Raw genomic sequence first — 23,359 nt, forward strand, 5'->3', positions numbered from 1 at the left:
CCTTTTTTTACCTTTATTATTATAAATAGTTATATTTTAATAATATAATTACTATGTAAAATAAAAAAGCTAGATTTAAACTAGTTAAATTATAATTTATAAACACCTTTTAGTGCCGTAATAGTATTTTAAAATAGGGATATAATTAGTATTTTATTATAAAGGTAAAATATATAATTAAATAAACCCGGCCCTTATATTAACTTATTCTTATTTTTAGTAATTAATTCTAGGAATTATTACGCTATTTATTAACTAATTTAGTATAATAATATTAACCTTAATAATAGTTCCCTACTGCGGGCGGTTGCTAATAACATTATTAGTATTATATTTAACTTTTTAAGTACTAGATATGATATTAATTTTAAAGGTAATAGTGGCCTTTTTATATTAATAATTATAGCTATAAATAAAAACCTTTTAATTATGCGGTAACTATTTTAGCAAAGCAAACTTAATATTAATACTAAAAATAAAAAGGGGTAAATAGCTTTATTTTAGGTATTCAATAAAAAGTAACCGCAGGTATTTAAGTATTTACTTAAAAATATTAGAATCCCTAAGAATAGGGACTTTTATAGGACCAAATTTAATAAAAAGCTTTATTAAAGTAATAAGATAACCGCCCTGGCTCGCGGTACCAAGCTGCTTCGGCACCGGGAACCCCTTCGCGCTACCTAGGCGGGCCCGGTCACTACTGTGCAGGTATAGATCCCGCCATCGACTGACCAACTTGATTCAGCTTACTGGATTTTCTTTCTCTCCACTAGGTAGTGTTCTGTTTAAAATCAACAAATGAATCATTTTCTCAATGTTCTTTACCTAATCACTTTAAAGCTAAGGTCTTAGATCACCATGTCGCTGGAGCCCCCGATACCCATCGCGGAAAAGACTCAATGCCTCTATGAGGTCTGGAGGCACATATTCGACTAAATCAATAACGGCAAACAGGTAAGTACTCGTCTTGTTCTTTGATATATCCCTACATCTTACTAGTATTGGCGATCGTCTTGTGTAAGATAAAATTGGGACTTATTGTGGTGAAGTAAAGATGATACATTAGAAAGATCCGCCAACAAATCCACCATAACGCCATCAAAACTGCTTATCCTGGAAATAGAAATTGTCGTGAGTATAATTTCCGTGAGTATTTCATTAAGCCTACGCATACCGCCGACCACGACGGAGTCTCTGAGTTCCAGCTCCAGCTCCAGACCCTGTATCCCCTGCACCTCCAACAGCACCCGGACTAACGACCGCAAGATACCCAACATCCTTACTACACTCCACATCCGCAATCTGGATCTGTATATTTTGTAGTAGCCGCGCGCGTTCCAGACCAGAAAGCGCACTTCCCCCCTTTGGAAGCGGGACGTACGGATTTGTCCTTGTTAAGGATGAGACATAGCCAAGAATATCAGGCGCCCTGGTAGTAGAACGGAGGAATATGCCGGTCAATGCACAGAGTTGCAGGAGGGCTGTCGAGATTATAAAGACCGTTACCCAGGCTGTGTTGGTGCAATAGACTGTCACACCGTGAGAGGCAGTCCCGGAGGTAGCGTTGAAGTCTGGGATAAAATCCCCCGATCCGGCGGGGGTGAGGTTGACGGGGTTGGAGGGGACAGCGCTGGTAAATGTAAACGGGGCGATTGCGCTCTGCCAGCATGTATTGAACACGGTAGTTAATCTAGTTGAGAGGATCTGCGGATCCATCGTGCTCCAGTTACGTTCGTATTCGGTGTTTAAAAGCACGGTGTCCCCGTAGATGTAGCTGTCTGTTGGGGAGGATTGGTAGGTATTCACCTCGCTGGCTGCTTGAGGGAACTCGCCGATGAGGATTTCCAACGGGACAGGACCCAAATATCCCGGATACTCGGGGCTAGAGAATGGTGTCGAGCTGGCAGGTCGGGTGTCCTTGGTGGATTGGCGCATGCGTGAAACTGCACAGTCGGCACTCTGGCAGATCACCCAAGACTCGACGGGGACCGTCGAGATTGTGCAGTTGAACAGCCCTGCATAACCACCTGGAGGGTACTCTTGCGAGACGTAGAATAAGTTAATTTGCGACTGCGTGTTGGCTAGTGTTGTGAGATTGAAACTGGTATCGACGAAAAAGTTGCTGTAGTTTGTTCCATCACCAAAAAGCCTGGAAGCGTTATGGTAAAGGAGCAGTGGACTGCCCATCCTCTCTAACACCTCGGTCCACGTGAGGTTATTTGCGATGAAGTAGCAGTCGAGGTCAAAATATGAGGACTCGACCGGAAATTCCACGTTCCCGTGAGGTGGGACACCCTGTAATACAAGGCCAAGTAGAGAGGAATAGCTGGTCAAGGTACTGTCAGAGGGGACCGCTCTCCATGGGTTCGTGCCGCTTTCTAAGGCACCGTCAGAGGGCAGAAGGGTACGCAGCAGTGGAATCTTTGGCCAGCCCCATACGTCTCGACGAGATGCTTTGGCTTCTTTGGATGCAATAAGTGATGTCGTATAAATTGATCGCATGGGAGTCTTGATTGTGTAGAAGCCGCTCGCCCCTGATAGCCCTGGTGCTTTACTCATGTTCATAAAGGCAAGCGCGATATCAGATGACACGGACGATGGGGTTTCAGAGATCATTCTGAGGGCGCTTTGGCCACCCAGGGGCGACATTGTCCAGAGGAGGAGAATGCATAGAGTCAAGATGCTAGGTCGACGTAAGGCAAGCACCAACGAGAATGTTCCAGCAAAGCTAGTGCTTCCGTTCAGTTGCTCTAAAGTCTGGACGGCGAGCTGTTAGATCCACGAGCGTAATAGGTTGATGGTTAATGTGATGCACATACCCCAAGTGAGGCGCACCTTTCCGCCCGCCAGAGAGCAAGGCTGCGCATCATACTGCCAACAATGGCGGCAAATACAATAGGAAATATTGAGGGTGTGAGATTTATCGCTTGGATAACTTTCGCTCCATTATCGGAAATCTCATCACCGTCAAGACGGATGACAGTAATAGCAAGCGCTTAAATGTATAGTTAGCTGGCGTAGAGTTACTAGTGCGAAACGAGAGTAAGGATGGAGAACCACTTACCGAGGAAGACACCGGGAAGCAAAGCTAGAATAATTTCAAGGAATGTAGTGAAGGTGTCGGATTGGGCATTTCTTCTCAGCTTTTGAGGTTCAACCGGCCACCTGTCCACATACACCTGAGTGCTTGATGACGTAGAGATGCTCGTGCGGCCTGATATGATTTCTCTTTCCATGCCATCTTGTATTGATCTTTCATCCGCTTCAGATGGTACCATTTCAGCTTCGCTAAACACCGGTGGCAAGAGCTGAAGCTCACTTTCCTGCGCGCTAGGTTGAGCCATCATCAGAACACTTGCTGGGGTGGAATTGGTTTGTGAAAGACCAGGGAGCAGCACGAAGGTTATATCTTATAAGATAGCTGCTTATCTTATATAAGAATGCAAGGTTGTACAAAGCCAAAGGCTATATAGTCTTATCTACTGGCAAGGCTCCAGCATGCTAGCAGAGGCAATGTTAAGAATAAATCATGTTTACAAGGCTTAAACACGTTCCATACCATAAGATTAGATTTCGCCTCTTAGCTCAGAACGCTTACTGGGGTGGAATTAGTCTGTGAAAGACCAGGGGGCAGTATAAAGGTTATATCTTATAAGATAGCTGCTTACCTTATATAATAACGCGAGGTTGTACAAAGCCAAAAGCTATACAGTCTTATTTACTAGCAAGTACGGCATCCTGATCAAACATCCAGGCAAAAACATTTTTTTGGGTGTAAGCGCTAGTATTCTGCCCGCAGAAAGAAATTACACAGAAAAAAAAAGCTTGAGATGCCAATCTGGAGTGGTTGCTTACAAGGGAGCAATGCTGAATAAATATAGTACAATAACGTTCAGCGTGGGGTTATCAGCTTATTATGATGACTTTGGTGCGGCCCAGAGTATGGTGATTATTGGATCAATCGAACGCGGGGTCACGGACAAATTAGGCATCGCTGAGAAATTGCCCAGGTGAGATTTTAGCGCGGGGTAAGGAAATTGAAAATGCCCTGACCCACACCAGCACCAAGCCATTGCTGGAGCTGCTCTTCTCAGCCGATCGCCTGCATCAACAAGCGTGAGGTATTCTTGATTGGGAAACACCATACGCACTCTGGCTAGCTCTCGAATTTAGCTGCCTAGTAAGGCTCGGCGGTCAAATGATGCAGCTTTAAGCGGGAACCGTCTGGCAAGGAGGATCTGGAAGCCTTGAAATCACTAAAGAATGTCCATATTCAGATCTTTCCCTTCGTGGCTTCTGACTTGCCCATTATTATTCTTACACCCTCTGAATGAGGCAATTGCTTTCTTCTTGGACGTCAGGTGTTTGGGTCTTTCTATGACAGTCAGTCAGATGATACAAGGTAAGATGAGCCGTAACACTTGCAAAAGCAAATATCCTAGTTAGGAGGCGAACTTTGCCCTTGCTCCTCTTTCCTATTATCCAATAAGGTTCCATTGTCTACCACCATAGCCAGGGCCAAGTCAGTCGTTCTCCGAATCATTTTGTATCAGCGATATAGTCTGTGTGTGTGTGTATTCATACCCTAACCCCTTGCCTAAGTAATATATAGGATACTAATATTTAATATATATAAACTATTACTTTTAATAAATTTAAAATTTTATTATAATTTATAATAATTAATATTTAATATTTTATTTAATAGTTTTATAGTGCATGGTTATAAAACCTTTATATTATTTTTATAAGATTTAATATTATACTTGAAATACTATTATTTTATATATTATTTTACTTATTTTTTTTACTTGAAAATCCTTTTTTAATATACTTAAAATATTATCAAACATAGTCCCTATTTTTTATAGCTTTTATTATAAATTTTTTAATCTTAAGTAATTAATTAAAATATAAATAACTATTTTTATAGCTTTATATTTATACTTATTATTTTTCCAAACTTATATAATTTACCATGTATTACTAGCTAGGAATAACTAGTTTAAAATTAAGTAAGTAAACTTAATTTTAAAAAAAAGTTATATATTTTTTAGGTATAAATTAAAAATAGGTTTTTATTAATTTGATATAAATAACTACCTTTTTTAAATATTTTTTATTTTTATTTTTATTTTTTTTAAATTTTCTTATATATAAATCTATTTTTTTATAAAAAAAGGTATTTAAAAAGGTATATATTATTTAATTTTATTACTTTTTTAATTAATTTATTAATTATCTTATTCTTTAGGGTTTTATAATATCCCGGTACTTATTAAAAATAAAACAGGATTTTATATATTTTTGAATTACTTATTAATTAGTAAATAGCTTTAATAATTTCTTAATTTAATTCATTTTATATATTATTATTAAAAGATTTTATAAATTTTTATATAGTTCATAGGGTTATTAGGTTTATTATAATTATTTATAATATTAAGCTAATTATAAAATATATTACTATTAGCTTTGCTATATATATTAACTAATAATTTATTAAATTAATATAAAATTTTTAATAATAGGTAATATTATAATTTTAATTCAAGGCTATTTTTACTCTATTAAAATAGTTATATTAGCCTAATTTACTTAAAGAATTATATGTCACACCCACGAATGCCAAGCCCTGATAAGATAAGGGAGCTAATATAATAAGAGTTATGGTAATATTAACCCGCCATGTAGTAGTAATATTATTATTATTTTAATAATATATTTAAGGCTAATACCCTAGCAAAAAATAATTAGCTAAAAGTTAGTTTTTATATATTTTAGGCCTTAAAATTTAATATTAATCCCTTATTAAATAGCCTTTTTAATACTTTATTTTATACCTAGTTAGCTTACTTAAGGTTTTTATAGTTTTAACTTTTTTATTTATTAATTACTTATAAAACATGTACTATACTACTAGTATACTTATATCTTATTTTTAAATAAAATTATTTTAATAATTTTAAGAAAAAACCCTTTAATACTTAATAATTTTTTATTATTAAGATTATTAAAAGTATTATTATAAAAAACTATTAAAATGCTTGCAAAATGCTAGTAACCTAATAATTATAAAATATAAAAAAATATATTAAATATTTAAAAAACTAATTAGCTAAATATAATATACTTTTAAAATAATATTATTATTAAAATAATTTACTAAAAAATTATAGTAAAATTAAAAATAAAAATATACCTAAGTATAATTTTAATTTTAGCTTATAATAATATTTTAACTAGCTTGGCACTTTAAAATTAAACTTTAAAAAAGCACTTAAAAAATATAAATTAAATTAATAATAAATTTTAAAAGTTTTAATTATAATAAAATTAGTATATAAAAGTAACTAAATTTAACATGCTAATAAATTAAAGGGTATAAATAAAAAATATTAAGAATTTTTTTAGGAATACTTTAAAAAATAAATAGTTATAATTTTAAAAAGTTTAATAACTAGTTTACTAAATACTATAATTAAACTAAAGTTAGCTTATTTAAAAAAAAAACTAAAATCCTAAGGATTTTGCTAATTATTTAGCTATATTAAAATAGTATTTTTTAAAAAATAATAAAAAGATATAGATTTAATATTATTTTAGTAAGCTTTTACCTTTACTTTAAAATAAAATTTATAATCTTAATAATATAAAACTTTTAAATACTAAAAAATATTTAATTTAACTTATTTTATAATATTAATTTTATATATTATATTTATAACCCTGTATTACCTTATATTATAATAAATAATTAAAACTTACTAAATAAAAAGAAAACACCACTAATTTAAAAAAAATTAATATAAATTTACTTATAATAAAAAAATTTAAAAAAGAAATTATCTTGCAGGATAAACTTTTAAAAAAAGTTATAATAAAATATTTATAAGGCAAACTTTTAATATAATAGAACCCTTTTAAAGTTATACTAAAATAATACTAAATTAAGATTAGTTAAAATTAACTTTAATAACATGTTTTAAATATAGAAAACTTGGTTATATTATATTTAATTATATAAAATTATTATAAAACCCTAATTTTTAGCTAGTAAATTTTAATTAAATTATAAAAATTTATAAGGTAGTAGTTAAGGACCCTTAAAATAAAAAATATTATAAAAAAAATAAAATAATTAGCAAGAAGGTAAGATAATAAATTAAAATAAAAGTAAAATATATAAAAAAAAATAAAAAAAAAGTTAAAATAAAGTCTTATACCCTAGCTTAATATTTAAAAATAAAAATAAGTAAGTATTTTTAAATAAAAATAATAATAAAAGCTTTGTAAAATAAGATTAAGACTAAAGTAAACTTAAATATTAAAGTAAAGGTAAATATAATAAGTATAAACTTTATTAAGTATCCTTATTTAAATTAAGTAAAACTTTTTTATTTTATTTTAAAAAAATATAGCAGTTAGTAAGATAATTTAAAAAAAGTATAAAAAGTATTTATTAAAGTTATTAATTTTAAGGGTACCATAAAAATATTTAAATAGTTTTATATAAAAATAAAGTAAACTAAAGTTAAATACCTAATTATTTTTTTTATTATAATTATTTAAGCCATATATATTTATATAATAATAAATTAATAGTAATTTAGTAATAAAGTAATAAAATACTAAATTTTTAAATAATATAAGTTTATAAAGGCTTTTAAAAATTAAGCTTATATATTTATTATTATTTTTTTGCTTAAAAAAGTTTATAATAGCGGTAAGTTAAATTAAGTAAATAATTTATTAGCTAAACTTAATATATTTTAAAATATATTTTCCTTATATAATATAAAAATAATATTTTTAAAGTTAGTATTTATACATAGTATTATAATAATAAATAGCTAGTTACCTTTTTATAAATTAATTTAGCTTTTTTTTGCTAAATTAGCTATATTATACTAGTATATTAATAAAAATATTTAATATAGTTATATTAAACCTTTTAAAAGTCTTACTAAAGCACCTATCCTTTTTATACTTAAAAAAATAAAGGCTTATAATTATATATTAATTATTAAGGGTTAAATAAAATAATAATTAAAAATTAATCCCCTTTACCTTTTATTTTAAAAATTTTTAATTAAATCTCGGGAGAAAACTGCTATACTAAAATTAATTTAAAAAATACTTATTATTATATTTAGGTTTATAAAAAAAAACTACTAAAAAATAGCTTTTTAATATTATTATAATTATTATAAATATATTATTATACTTTTTAGTTTTACTAATACTCCTGCCACTTTTTAAAGTTATATTTATTTTATAATTTATAATATTTTAAATTAGATTTATGTTATTTATCTTAATAATATTTTATTTTTTTTATTAATTTTAAGTAATATATTAAGTATATTAAATAAGTTTTTAAACATTTACGCAAAGCTAAAATTATTTATTAATTTAAAAAAATATACCTTTTTTAAAAAAGAGGTAAAATTTTTAGGTTTTATAATTAATTAAAATAGTATTAAAATAAACCTAAAATAAGTAATTACTATAACCTTATAAAAAAACCTTATTTTTATAAAGCCCTGTAATTCTTTTTAGGTTTTATTAATTTTTATTATTATTTTATTTATAATTTTATATAAATTACCTTATTATTAATTAATTTAATAAAAAAATATAGCATGGGAAGAAAATTAGGCCCTTATAATTTTATAAGTATAAAAAGCTAGTATTTTAATTTTTTTTAATACCTTTATAAAAGTTTTATTATTATATTATTTTAATTTTATATAAAAAAAATAATTAAAAATAAATACTAGCAATATAGGAATAGCTAGAATTTATTTTTAACTAAATAATATAAGAAAATATTATTTAATTATATTTTAGTTTTATAAATTTATTAAAGTAAAAATTAATTAATTAATCCTAAATAAAAAGCTATTTATTATTATTTAATTATTTTATTATTAAAGGTAATACCTTAAAGGTTCTTTTTATAAAATAATAGTATAATTAAATTATATAAATCTTTACTTTTTTATATAGCAGTAAAAGTATACCAAAAAGTAAGTAAAATAATATATAAATTTAGTAATATATAACTTTAAAATTTTATATTATTTAAGCAAGTATAACCCTATAAATACCTTATTTAAAAGGTATAAAAGTAAAACTAAATTAATTTTAAAAAAAAAAAWTTTAGTACTTATTAAAAAAAAAATAGTATAAGGTATTAAGGTATAAATAATTACTTGCCTAAACTTAATATAAAGTTTTTATAAAAAAAAGCTTAATTTAAATAAAAAATAAAATATTTAAATTTAAAGTATTAGGTGTAACAAGTGCTTTAATATTTTTAAAAAAAAATTTTATTTTTAAAATAAAATAAAATTAAATCTTAATTTTAAAAATTATAATACCATAGGTATATAATTTAATTTTAAAAAAATTAGGTTTTAGCCTAGTATTAAGTTTAAAATACTATATTAATTAAAAATATTTACTTTAATTATATATTAAATTATTTAATAAAGTTACTTTTAGTATTATAATTTATAAATAATTAAACTTAAAAGTAAATTAAAGCCTTAAAGGYAAAAAATTAGGCTAAAAAAGTTAAAAAATTAAGTTTTAAAAACTAGTTAATTATAAAAAGTAAATTACTAGCTTTTTAAAATTAAATTTATGTTTTACTAAATTAAAGGCTTAAAACTATAATTATTAAAGTATATTATAATAATTTTTTAGTAGGACATTTTGGTTTATAAAAAACTAAATTTTTAGTAAAATAAAAGTTTTTTTAACTAAAAATAAAAGCTATAATAAAAACTTTTACTTATTTATACTTTATATATTAATATACCATGGCACCTTAATACTAACCTTATAAAAAATTATTTACTTTATTAAAACTAAATTACCTTTTTTTTAAAATTAGCATAAATTTTATTATTAGCCTACTACCTACCGTGTATTAAAAATAATATATTAATATTATTTTTATAATAATAAACTATTATATAAAGTAATATTAATTTATTTTTATTTTAATATTAATCCAAGCCTATAAACTAGCTAAAGTTTTTTATTAAAATTAAATTTTAAATTATAATTAGCTTAAAAATATTATATTTAACTAAGACTTTTTTTATAAGTAAATATTAAAGAAAGCTATAATTTTATTATAAAACTAAGTTATATTTATTAACTACTTTTTACCCCTAAACTAATAAATAAATTAAGTAAATTAACTAAGTTTTAAAATAATATTTATATTATTTTATTATAAAAAATTACCATGCCTAGCTTATATTACTTAAAATAATATAATTTACTTATAATAATACTAAAAATACTATTATTAAAATATTACCCTTTTTAATTATATATAGCTAAAACCTGGAAATTATAGCATGGTTTAAAATTAACCTTAAATAAATAAAAATACCAGCTATATTAACTAGGATTAAAAAAGTTAAAAAATTTAAGCTAAATATAAAAAAAACTAGAAAAAAAATATAAAATACTATTAAACCTACTATAATAAAAATTAAAAAAATATAAAGTTTAAGCTAAAATAATTTATTAAACTTAATACTAAAAATTTAAATTTAAAAATACTAGTAAAACTTAAGCCTAAGTTTATTAATTTTTTTTAAATATTAAATAAAATTAATTTTATAGTGTATTAACTCCTACTTTTTAAAAAGTATTATTAAATATATAATATTTTTTATATTTTATTGCTTAAGCCTTGGCATGGTAAAATTAATATAAAAGCTATGCTTAATTTAAAAAAAAATAAAAAATAAAAAATTAATAATATTATTAGCTATAACTTTATTAAAAATAAAGACTTATACCTAGTAAAATAAAAAAATAGCCTTTAAAGTATAATTAATAGGGTTTTATTAAGAATATAAATATACTAAATTTTATTTAAAAGTATAAAAAAAAGGCAAGCGCAACAAGATAATTATTTATTTTTTAATTAAAAATAAAAATGTAACCTAACTTTAAGCCAAAATACACTTAATATATTAAAATAAAAAAGGCCTTAATAAAATATTACCTAAAAATTACTATTTTAGCCTTAGACTACAAGTAACTATAAATACTATAAACCTAGAAGGTAATAAGTGCTAAAATAATAAAAAAAAATAAAATATTATTATAAAAATAAAGCCCTAATATTACTAAGCTATTACCTAGTAAAATAAAACTAAAAAATAATAAAAATAAATAACCAAGGCGCTTAAAAGGCATTAAAAATAAAATAAAATACTAGCTTTAAAAAAGTAGAAAAATTACAAGGCACTGCTATTAAAACTAAATATATACTTAATTTAGTTAAATGCCCTTAATTACTATAAGAAACTTTGTTTTAATATAAGCTATTTAGGCGTTAAAATTTATAATATTAATAAAATAAGCCCGGCAGGCAAGCTTAACTTTTTTTTAAAAATAAAATTAATAATTAACTATTGAACATGGCCTAAATTATTAAAAGAAAAGTAAAGATATAATTATAAGACTTTAGTATTATTTTTTATATTAATATAAATAATAAAAAGTAAGGTATAATATAATAGCACTTTAGTGCGGTATTAAAAATTTACTTTTTATTAGTTTTTTTTAGCCTTATTAAAAAGGGAAAATTTCTTTTAATAAGCTTTTTTTATATTTTTAAAGGCCTTTAGTAATTAGATTATAACGGAATAAGTTTAGAATATAAATTCCTGGCCTTATTAAAACTTTTTATTTTTTAAAAAAAACTTAACCTTTTTATTATTAGTTCGCGGGTAAAAAAATAGTAGTAACTAATTAAAAGCTATAAGTTATATATATTACCTATTATTATTACTTTAACCTAAAAAATATAATAAATTAGCTATAAAATATAAAAAAAGATATTAAAAACTTACTAGCTTGTAAACTTTATTATAGTAAAAATAAGTCTTATAAAAAATTAACGCTATGGTATTAAACTTATAATTAAACTAAAATAATATATTACTATTATTTAAATTACTGGCCTTTAGGGCGGATTAAAAATATATTAAATATTATAATATAATTAAATAAACAAGTATATATAATAAAACCTTATATGTTTTACTAGCCTTTTTCCCCTTTTTAGGCTTTTTTTTTATTATTAAAGCTACTAGACTTTTGCTTGCCCTTTTTTTTTAAATTATTAAAAAAACCTTTATTATTTTCTTCCGCGCTCTTAGTGGCGTTATTAGTGGTTTTTAGTAAAGGGGAAGAATAAATTTTAAATCTTATTATAAGGGCCATAATATTAGATAGTTAATAAAATAATAGGGAAATAAGATATTAAGCTATAAGAAATAAAATAAGGGAATTAAAAAAATAAAATAAATAAATTAAAAAAGTTAAAAAAAAGACCAGGAAGTAAATAAAAATTTATTTTTTTAATTTAGCTACCTATATAATATTAATAACATAGTATTATAATAACTATATTAACCTTTTTATTATTTATAAAACACTGCCTATTTACAATTTATTAATACTTAAATTAATAAAAAATAACTTAAAACTTTTATTATTTATTAAAATAGCAATTTTAGCCACTAAAAGTAAAGCTATTTAAAATTAAAATATTAATAAAAAAATATTATTTTAAGCCTTAAGATAACCCCGCATTTAATAATAAATTATTTTAAATAAAAAATTAAATAATTAAATATAAAACTAACCTAAAATAATAGCAAGACATGCTTATTATAGGAATTAAAGCTATTTAAAAATTAGGTTAATTTTAATTAAAAAAGGGCTAAGTTATTACACCTATAAATACTAAGCCTTAATAAAATAAAAAAGCTAATAAAATAAAAGTTATAGTAATATTAACCTGCCATGTAGTGGTATTATTACTATTATTTTAATAATATATTTAAGGCTAATACCCTAGTAAAAAATAATTAGCTAAGAGTTAGTTTTTGTGTATCCTAGGCCTTAAGATCTAATATTAATTCCCTATTAAATAACCTTCTTAGTACTTTGTTTTGTACCTGGTTAGCCTACTTAAGGTTTTCACATTATAATATTAGTTATTTTTTATTTTGTTAAAAAATTAGCTTGAGCTTTTTTATAGTTTTATTTAATATTAATTTTAATAAATACTAGGCCTTATTATAATAATTAAGGTTATAAATTAATAATTTTTAAGGCCTGTAATTAAGCTAGATTTATTATTTTTAAAAATTTTTATTAAAAAAATGAAGCTCTAGTTTTTATATAATGATTATATATTTTAGTTTATTTTCTTATATTATAACTTAGGTAATTTTTTAATAATATTTTAAGGTAAGTTACTACTATTAATTTTACCCTGCTAGTTAGCCTTAATAGAATACTTAAAAAAAACTATTTTAAACTTACTTATTAATTAAATATTAAGTTTAGGCTAACTAAGAAAGTTTAAGTTAATATTTATTATTTTAATTTTTTTAAGTATTATTTTTTTAATAAGGTTTTTTTTAACTTATATTAATTTTTTTAAGGTTTACTTAGGGTTTTTTTTTCCTAAAGGTTTATAATTATTTTTATCTTTTAAATTATAATATGATTAGTTCCTACTATAAATACACAACGCGTTTCCTATTGCAGTAATTCAAGTTCTCCTAAGCTTAGCGCAGTATACAAACGCGACTTACAATTACCCCCTAGTTACTTGACTTACTAGGCTTAAAAAATAACTATTTAACCTATTATATATAGGCCTCACTAGTTAAGCCTTAATTTTATTTAAAATTTAGTAAGCCTTAATTTTTTTTAATAACTAGTTAAAAATCTATTATACTTATTAATTAAGTTTTTTTTATAACTAGTTAGGGACTAGTTAGTCCGCCCCTAGCCTAATTTTATTAATTATTATACCTTTAGCCCCCTATAAGTTTATAATTTAATTGTTTATTATTATTATTACTAGTTTTTAATAACTTTCTTTTATAACCAGGCCTAGTTGCTAGATTTAATAAAAATTTTTTATTTTTTTTTTCTTTCTTATTTCTTCATTTATGTTTAAACTATATTATAGTTATAAATAAAATAAATAAAATAAATAAAATAAATAAAATAAATAAAATAAATAAGGCCTATATATATATATATAATACTTTTATATAATATTTTTATGTAATACTTTTATGTAATATTTTTATATAATAGTTTATAATTTATTCATTTAAATTATTCAAATTATAATTATATTATAAAAATAAAATAACAATTTTACAAAATGAAGTTTTTTAACTTTAATATATATATATATATAAAGGATATTTTAATAATAATTAATATAATATTTTAAGAAATTATAATTTCATTATAAGAATAAAACAAGGGTTTTAATTTTAAATACTTAAATTAAAAAATAAATTTAAAAATAAGCTTAAAAATTAATTTTAATATAAAAAGCTAAAAATTAATTTTAATATTTAAATAAATAATAAAATATTTTTATTTTTATTATAAAAAATCTTAAAATAATATTGAATATATTATTTATTTAAATAAAAATATAAGGTTTTAATTAAAATAATATATTAATTTTTTTGAAAAGTTTAGTTAATAAGAATATATTTAATATATATAAAATTAAATTTTTTTAGAAAGTAATATTCAAATAATACTATATATATTTCTATGAATAAAAATATTATATTTTATAAAAGGCCTTTTTTAAATAATATATTAGCTAATTTTAATATTTTTTCAATTTTTATTATCTTATTTACTTATATAATATAAATTAATTATTATACTTATTTACTTTATATATATTAAATGTTTAGAAAATAAAAATCACTTTTTGATTTAAATATATATAAAAAATAAAGTAATAAAAAATAAATAGCTAGTAATTAACTAAAAACTAGTTCAAAATTAATTATTATATTTTTTTTAAAAAAGCTAATTTTAATTATTTATTAATTTTTCTTAACCTTTTTTACTATAGCTTATAGTTACTTTTTAATAAGTTTTTTTTCTATACCTCCTACGCAGCAGCCATTTTTATATTAATTTTAGTATTAATATAATAAAATATTACAAAAACTTTTAAAAGTTATAAATAAAAAAGCTAACGCATGCTAACTAGTTAGTAAGTGATTAAAAACTAATCAAAAAAACTTATACTTGGCCTTTATTTTTTATAACTTATATAGGATATTATAGGCTTTATAATTATTTTAAAATTGGCTTTATAAGCTTATAAAGCTAGATACTTACCTAGCTTTTAAACTTTAAAATTATTTAGCTAAATTAATTAAAAATTAACTATAAAGTAATCAAAAAACTTACTTATTTATTTTTATTATGGGGCAAGGGGGGCTTAATACTTTTTTAATTATATAAAAAAAGTAACTAGTAAGTAACTAGTAAGTAACTAGTTAGTAACTAGTTAGTAACTAGTTAAAATTAATATAAAAATAACTTATATCTTTTATTTTTTACTTAGCTTAATAAACTTACTAATATAAAATAATTAATAACTAGTTAGTAACTAGTTACTTTACTTATAATTACTTTTTTACTTTATAGTTAACCTAGGTATTATTATTTTTAAAAAAGGTTTAAGTAATACTAGTATATAACTAGTTATTTATTAATTAAAAAGTATTTAGTTTATATATATATCTTAATTTTTTTATTATTATATTATAAATAATTATAATAATAATAAATAACAAGGCGCTTATTAATAGAAATAAAAAAAAATAAAATTTAAAGGTAACTAGTTAATAACTAGTTATAAACTAGTTAAGGCTTAAACTTATATAAAATTTTTAAGTATAGTAATAAAAGTTTTTTAACCTTATTAAAAGTAAGATTTATAATAACGCTAACTAGTTAGTAGCTAGTTACTTATTAATTAAGGGACTTACCTTTTTCAAGGCTAAAAATAAAAGTTAAGTAACTAATATTACTTTTATAATATTTAATTAATTAAAAACTAGTTAAAAATAAGTTATTATTATACTTATATTCTTTATATAGCTTAATTTTTTATATAATTAATATAACTTTTTATAAGTATTTTATACTATTTTATTATTTATTAATAACTAGTTAGTAACTAGTTAAAAATAAGTTATCTATTTATTAATTATATTATAAATTTTATTATTATTTAGGGTTTTTTATTGCGCTTAGTTAAGTAAAAGTTAGGGGTATAAAAATGTTTTTTTTAATATATTTTTTTAATATACCTAATAAGGTTTAACTTTAAGGCATAATTAATTTAAATAAGTTAGTAATTAATTAAGCACTAGTTAAATATTAATTAAATTATTAAAAAAGTAATATATTTAGGGTACTAGCACTAGCATTTTTTAATATAAATTTTAAAAGTTTTAGGCTTGCTATTAATAATATTAATATTAAATTAAATTAAATAATAACTTATTACTAACTAGTTAAGGTATAGTAAACTTATAACCTTAAATTTAAAAAGCCTTAAAATACTAGTAGTATATAATTTTATATATTACTAGTACTTTTTAAGGTTTCTTAATTTTTAATTTTTTATTACCATGCTAAATAACTAGTTAGGAACTAAGTAATAACTAGTAAAAATTAATTAATAAAAATCAAATAATAAAAATTAACCAGTAGAGATTAACTAGTTAGAATTAATTAATAAAAATTAAATAATAAAAATTAACCAGTAAAGATTAACTAGTTAGAATTAACTAGTTAAAATTAACCAGTTAAAATTAATAATTAAAAATAACTAGTTAGGTTAGTATTAGGTAAAAAAGGTAAAAAAAAATTAAAAAAAAGTTAATATAATTTTTAATTAATAACTAGTTTTATATTGCTATAAAGTTAGCTAGTAAAGTTAGCTAGTTATAACTTAGTACCTAGTAAAGTTAAAAAGGTGTAAAAAAATAAAATAACTAACTTATATATTTAGGCTAAATCTTACCCTGCCTACCGCATTAAAACTAGCGTGTCTTAGTAAATACCTAACCCGCGGGCTCTTGTTAACCCCAACTGTGACCTCTTTTGGGATATGTATCTAGCTTCATCTTTGCCAGTAGGGCTCCCAGCAAGGGGCGTGTCGGAGCGTACTATACTAATCGCCCCACTGCACACCTCGTTTAGCCATTAGTCATCTTACAGCGCCTATATAGGCCGCCTCAGCTAGATACACCATATACACATATTCATACTCTACATCTCTGCTTCGACAATTCCCAAAGAAAGTTTGGCAGACTACCCCATTCTCCTTGAGCCGGACCTGAAGCGTGAAAGTGATGTAGCTGGCTATGAATCACTGGCTGTTAAAGCGGCAGAAGCGCCCTATCGGGCTCCGACTCAACAGCCGGATTTCTGTTTCCTCGAGTCACTGCTAGCAGCCAGGGCATCTGCTCTAGAGGATCATCTCTGGGCCCTCCGTGAAGATCCTGAATACTTCGCATCGTACCTTGTCGATGCTGGTGAGCATCAAATTGTACACTTGAAAGACCCCGAGGCAAATGACCACCCTCTACTCTCACAGAAGCTGCGCTGGTGGACTTGCGTCGTTAGTTCTCTGGTGGGAGAGGCATATCTGACTGCGGAGATTGTGTCTGAGGGTGGCAGATTAGCCGACAAGGTAGCGAAACTGCAGAGGAAGTATGCGACGGAGATTGTCCCTTCGAGCGACTTACCCGAGGACTACCTGCAAGCCCTTCTCCAATTCCGTTACTTCCTCGACCGTGTTCCAGATCTACTACAGGGTAGTCTCTGGCACGCATGCCACCCTTCGCCGCCCTTGCGAAGATTTTGGATGCGTGAGCCGTCACGCGGTGGTTCGGAGTCAGTCCATGTCTGGATGAACATGAAAAACGTTAATAACGAAGGTAAAGTCCAGCACCAGGTAGTCTGGTCTCTCACCTTCCTTTCAAAAGATAACCAAGTGTTGGATATCATCAGTACGCGTGTCCTCACTGACGAGCTTGAGAGGCTGCTCCAATCCGAGCCACGCGCACGAGCAATGTTGACTCCGTACGTTGCGGCCATTGTGGGAGACCTGTCACTCCTGGCGCAGTGTGCCAATCAGTTTGATCAATACCAGCCATGGAGTCGGACCTGGGACGATGTGGCGAAGAAGCGGGAGGACGCGTTAGCGGCCGAGTACAGCAAGCGTTTCAAAGCATATTCGCGATACGCCGACTCTCTTTCAGATGACAGCTTGACCGACGCCGGCGCAATTTGCGATCCATCCGGTGGCAAATTTTACTATCCGTTTGAAAAGCGACGCACCAAAGAAACCGTCGACGCCCTACGCAGCGCTGAACGCAAACTGGACGCCGTCTGGGCCGCCATCGATCGTTCTTTGTGCACCAAGTCTGGCAACTTGCGTGGCACTGCCGCAGGGAAGCTCCTCTCCCTGCAGAACATCCTTCGCCGTACACCCGAATGGGAGGGCGCTGGGTCTGAAAACACGCGTTCAATCCCATCCGCTAAACGTGGGCTCCATAACACTTATCATCCCATGTCAGCGATTTACACCAAGCTGCGCGGCAATGCATTTGTCCTTTCCCAGCTTAACGAACAGGCGCGTAACGCACCGCAGCCATTCGGCACCGTCGGCAAGTCCGAAGAATCATCTGCGGCTCCTCTTTTCGCCGTCGATGCCCGCGCCCTCAAGGTGTTCCGCACCCTGTTTTCCAATCCCGTCGTCACCACTACGCCTGCTGAGGTCACTTGGAACGATTTCTTCCACGCGATGACCTCCGTGGGCTTTGCTGCGTTGAAGATGCATTGCTCCACGTGGCACTTCACGCCGACAAAGCCGAGGATCAGCGCGGATCGAAGCATCCAGTTCACTGAATTCACCGGCAAGCTGTCTGCTACAGCCATCCGTGTCTTTGGCCGCAGGCTTAACCGTGCGTCTGGATGGGATGGGGGCATGTTTGGCTTGGATGAGAAGTAAATTCTAGGCATCCAAGTCACGGTGATCAAACAACACACAGGCTTTCTTTCCCTGCTGCACACGTTTTCCGGTCGTTTTCTTGCTTACGTTTTTCGCTCATTGTTTCCTCTTTATTGACCCTCGTCTCGTTCATGGGGACGTTGCTTCCCTCGTGTGTCTTCTTGCGGTCTTTCAGCAATGTACGAGTACTGTCCAGTTTCCTTCTCGAGTCTTCCCCGTGCTCCAGCAATTGCTGAGTCTGGCGGGCAACCGGTTCGACCTGTAATGCCATGTACGATGTTATGATCTCGACGAGTCATGTTTACAGATTCAATGCAGCTTCACTTTCTCTACTCCTCTATTACTTCCTCTTATTTCCTCGCACCTGGATTGAGACGGCTGGCGACTAGTCTGGCTTGGTACTGAAAGGCGGGTCGAGAAATATGGGTACGTCAACATTTACAGATATCAGACTTTCACTAACCAGTCTATCTCTATTGAACATCGGTCCGGCTTTTGTAGCTCGTCGAGATTACTCCCGAAAATACGCCACTTGACGCGAAGTGGCTTTCAATCAAGCAAAAGATGCGCACGATCCAGATAATCCGCGACACCCACGCAGAGATGCAGAGATTGCGTACCCCACAACTGATGGTCCCATCTCCGGACATGCTTACGGTTTCAAAGAGTTGGCTATTTGTGTAGGAACTCACTCACAGTTTCTGCAGAGAACCTGGCTTCTGCTCACCTTTGTTTCCCACACAGCTTCCAGATGTTTTCAACGAACTCCCGAACAGTACCTCGCAACAATTGCGGTTAATTGCTGTTTGTTTCGGCTTCAAATTCGCTGTGAGTGCACTTTTCGACATTGCTAAGCCTCTCTGGGGTCTTGTCTTGGTGCTCGTATCAGCGTTCATGCTATACGGTACTCGACTTGGCACCCGGTATACCTACGTGTGCTGTCTCACACATCCCATGACTGATTGGAGGTATAATTAAGCTAAGTTGGGCCAGTCTCAGAGTATATCCATCTTCTCTGCCCTCCAACGGGTCGTCATTGATCCGTCCAGGCAGCCTCAGCCTGGTTCGACGAGGCGGCCCTCGTTGTCGGAACCCAGATTTCCACCTTCAAGCCCTCCGACCTGCTCGGGCAGCAACAAGAGGATATTTGAAAAGCCCACATTCATGACTTCCCGGGTATCTGATACCGCTCGATTGAGTGTCTCCCCAGTATTTACCTATACGCTCACTTAAACTCTACATTTCGTATTTTCCCCAGGCCAATTGTGTCCTGCTATGTTCCAGACTGGGGCATGAAAAGTACTAGTCCCCGCTACGTCTTCATGGCAGCTTACTCGTTCATCTCCCCGGCCATGTGTCTGATCATTGTGGTTCCCTCCAACGTGAGAATTGCCGGCGACAAACATCACCGGACGACAAATAAAGTGATCCTTACGGTGAATATATCCTGAATAACATGGGCTCTCCTGTTACGGTAAGTGATGTTTCCGAAATTGGTGACAGCCATCTGGATAAAACAGATCACGAGAACTTGAGGTTTGTTGGTCTGATGTGAAGAACGTCTCTCGGCCTCTCAGTGTTGGTTTTTGGACACTTCGAATTCCACCTAAACCTCCAGCAGCAACTCAATTGCCTTCGAAGATATCGCCATCGCATTTGCAGGTCGTGGAGTTTAATGTTTACCCGGGAACCTCGCCGTCGGTGACTGTGGAGCCGGTGGGTCATTCTTCAGGACTGACTTAGGGCTTGCTCCCTCCACTTTGTTCGAACAGTTGACGGCCCCAGCTTTTCAAGATGAGCTTTCCCAGGTGTCTTGTCCTATCACTCTTAGGATGCGCAACCAGGAGAGAAATCCCCACACTTGTCCCCCAATTTCAGCGTCTTTGGTCAAACTTTCCATCACCGCCATTTCGTAGGCCTCGACCTGGGCCTTTGGTGGCGTCAAGAAGCGAACACTAGCGGCCCCCGTGGAAGGTCCCAGAATTTTTGCATATATACCGCCATGTTTCCGGAAAATTGTGGCCAAAGAATTGTTGCGTGGACGAAATGAGCGCGTAATAACGCTCGATTTCAACGTCGAAACGCAGCTCGGCAACTGTCGGATAGCAACCGTCCGCACGATGTTGAAAGAACCCAAGGGCGTCGATGTCGTCGAGCTTCCGCCACACCAGCACGTCCAGGACGGGAAGCGTTACCGGGAACCTCTCATCTACGCAGCTCACGCGGCAAGATGGTTGTCTAACATCTACTTTTTGACCCGCCTGGGACTACTCGGCGCAGTCCAGCAGTCATGGCACCTCTGGTTGATGATAATCGTTGAGTGGATTTTAGCCCGTATGTCTCTGTACTCTACTATGTTGTCCTAGAACTTTGCTAATGATGACCATGGATAAAGACGGCTTCCGTCAGAACTATCTCTCCACCATCGCCGCCGGTAATAAAGCGAAGTCACCGAGAGCGCGACTTCGACTACGGGGCAATTCACAGGACTTGCCCCGGGTCGATATCTTCGTCGCCACTTGCGGCGAGCCATTGGATGTTGTCCTCGACACCATCCGCGCAGCCTGTACGCTGGATTACCCAGCCTCACGATTCCGCGTTCTGGTCCTCGACGACGGCGGATCAGTCATGCTCAAAGGGGCAGTCGAAGAGCTGACCTTGACCAGCTATCCGAATCTTTCTTACAATACCCGGACCTCAGCATCCAGCGCCAACGAGAAGGGCCAGGTTTTCGCCAAATCCGCGAACCTGAACTACGCCCTCTTCACCCTACAGGAAGACCCAGCGTTCCAGCCGCAAGCGGGATACTGCGCCGTCCTGGACGCAGACTGCATGCCCTCCCCGGACTTTCTCCGAGGGACAATCCCGCATCTCCTCCTCAACCCGCAGGCCGCGCTCGTCACGACCCGGCAGTACTACTACAACTTGCCTCGTGACGACCCACTCTCGCAATCCCGCCTGCATTTCTACGCATGCCAGAATGCAGAACTCGATTCCCGAAATCGCGCCATTGACGCCGGGTCCGGCGCGCTCTTCCGACGGCAGGCGATCGTTGATGTAGGCGGATACCCGACGTACTCGTTTTCCGAGGATTGGCAGCTCTCGCTTATTCTTCGTGCTAAAGGGCATCAGGTCCTGCAGGTTGAAGAACCGTTGCAGTGGGGTACAGTCCCGGGTTCACTAAAAGGGCACATTGCGCAGCGGAATCGCTGGAATATTGGGCATGCGCAGCAAATCAAGCTGCTTCTACCATGGGTACGGGGAGAGTTGGAAATGGAGGGCAGGCTGGGGTGGGACATTGGTATGAACGGAGTCGGGATTGTGGGTGGCTTGGTTGGGTGTCTTTTTGTGCAATGGGCTGCTCCTGTGCTGCTGCTCGCTCTGGGACTGGGACTGGGTCAGGGACGGTCTGTTGTTCCTGTTTCTGCGGATGCACGCTGGGTGAACACACTCCAGCTCAGCCTGGCAATAGCGCACATCGCCTCGATCTGGCTTTATGGCTGGTTGCAGATGGCCGCCACTGGATTTCGGGTCTCGCTTTTCCCTCATCTGGAGAATATTTGGCTTGCTGGACGTGAGTTCTCTCCTTTCCCTCTGTTTCTCCATATATTCTCCTGCGCGTTGAGCTGCAGAATCTAACACAATCACACAGAGCATCTACTCGCAATCATCAAATTCTACTGCGTCACCAGCAAACCTAAAGAGGGCTCTTTCGTCACCGGAAGCACAGCGAACTCATGGAATCAGAATCAGAATCAGAAGGAAGACGCTGTTGGCGAACCCATTCCTGCGCCTGACTCCTCGGTCTCATCCTGCCAAACGTTCCTACGGCGCGATCTGCTGGCCCATGGCGCCGTCCTCACTACAATCCTCTGGCTCCTCATCACGGCAAGCGCAATTGTCCTCTGTATATCCAGGTCTTGGCGCGGTAGTTATCGTTATGATGAGCGAGCTGATATCCTCAGTCTCAAAGGCATATTCTACCCGTCCTTCGTGCATGTCCTGTACCTCGTCATCACGAATGCCTGGGTAGCGGTGTCTTGTCTTGTCAACCCGCCGGTGTATCCTGACCGGGATGAGAGATTGGAAGAGACGAAGGAGGGTACCAGATTTCCTAGGCTCCATGTGCGCAAGGAGGTTGTGGGTTCTACATTTGGGCGCCCGGTGTATTCTGCGATTGCTGGGGCTGCGATGTTTCTGCTATGCGGGGCCCTGGTGGCGGTCGTATTGTTGTAAAGGTAGAGTTGTCGCGCACAGCGAGCGCGTGGGAGACTTCAGTAGATGATGGAGATGTTGCTAGACGGGAGTATGTCTAGTTTTGGCCTTTCCGGGTCGCAAAGCAGCCTATCTACACATACCTGAAGATCTGTAGCAAAGGCTGTAGCAAAGGCCCAATACGGAATATAGAGCCATGGGTATTTAGCCTACCCGTTACCCTTA

The 23,359-nt window shown here is 31.2% G+C and overlaps 3 protein-coding genes across 3 annotated transcripts; 2 read left to right on the forward strand and 1 right to left on the reverse strand.

Moving 5' to 3' along the window:
• Positions 1 to 1,164: 1,164 nt before the first annotated feature.
• On the reverse strand, positions 1,165 to 3,344 carry DSM5745_08602 (uncharacterized protein; the record flags this gene model as incomplete). Its single annotated transcript, XM_026750618.1, has 3 exons — positions 1,165 to 2,757; positions 2,820 to 2,995; positions 3,065 to 3,344. 3 exons carry the CDS (start codon positions 3,342 to 3,344, stop codon positions 1,165 to 1,167), a joined length of 2,049 nt encoding a protein of 682 aa, XP_026600631.1.
• Positions 3,345 to 17,011: 13,667 nt separating this feature from the next.
• On the forward strand, positions 17,012 to 18,919 carry DSM5745_08603 (uncharacterized protein; the record flags this gene model as incomplete). Its single annotated transcript, XM_026750619.1, has 2 exons — positions 17,012 to 17,097; positions 17,206 to 18,919. The coding sequence occupies 2 exons, from the start codon at positions 17,012 to 17,014 to the stop codon at positions 18,917 to 18,919; spliced, it is 1,800 nt and encodes a 599-aa protein (XP_026600632.1).
• Positions 18,920 to 21,039: 2,120 nt separating this feature from the next.
• Positions 21,040 to 23,155, forward strand: DSM5745_08604 (glycosyltransferase family 2 protein; the record flags this gene model as incomplete). Its single annotated transcript, XM_026750620.1, has 3 exons — positions 21,040 to 21,253; positions 21,315 to 22,493; positions 22,572 to 23,155. The coding sequence occupies 3 exons, from the start codon at positions 21,040 to 21,042 to the stop codon at positions 23,153 to 23,155; spliced, it is 1,977 nt and encodes a 658-aa protein (XP_026600633.1).
• Between the last annotated feature and the right edge of the window lie 204 nt (positions 23,156 to 23,359).

Source organism: Aspergillus mulundensis, assembly GCF_003369625.1.
Source record: "Aspergillus mulundensis strain DSM 5745 chromosome Unknown scaffold_10, whole genome shotgun sequence".
Lineage (NCBI taxonomy): Eukaryota > Fungi > Ascomycota > Eurotiomycetes > Eurotiales > Aspergillaceae > Aspergillus > Aspergillus mulundensis.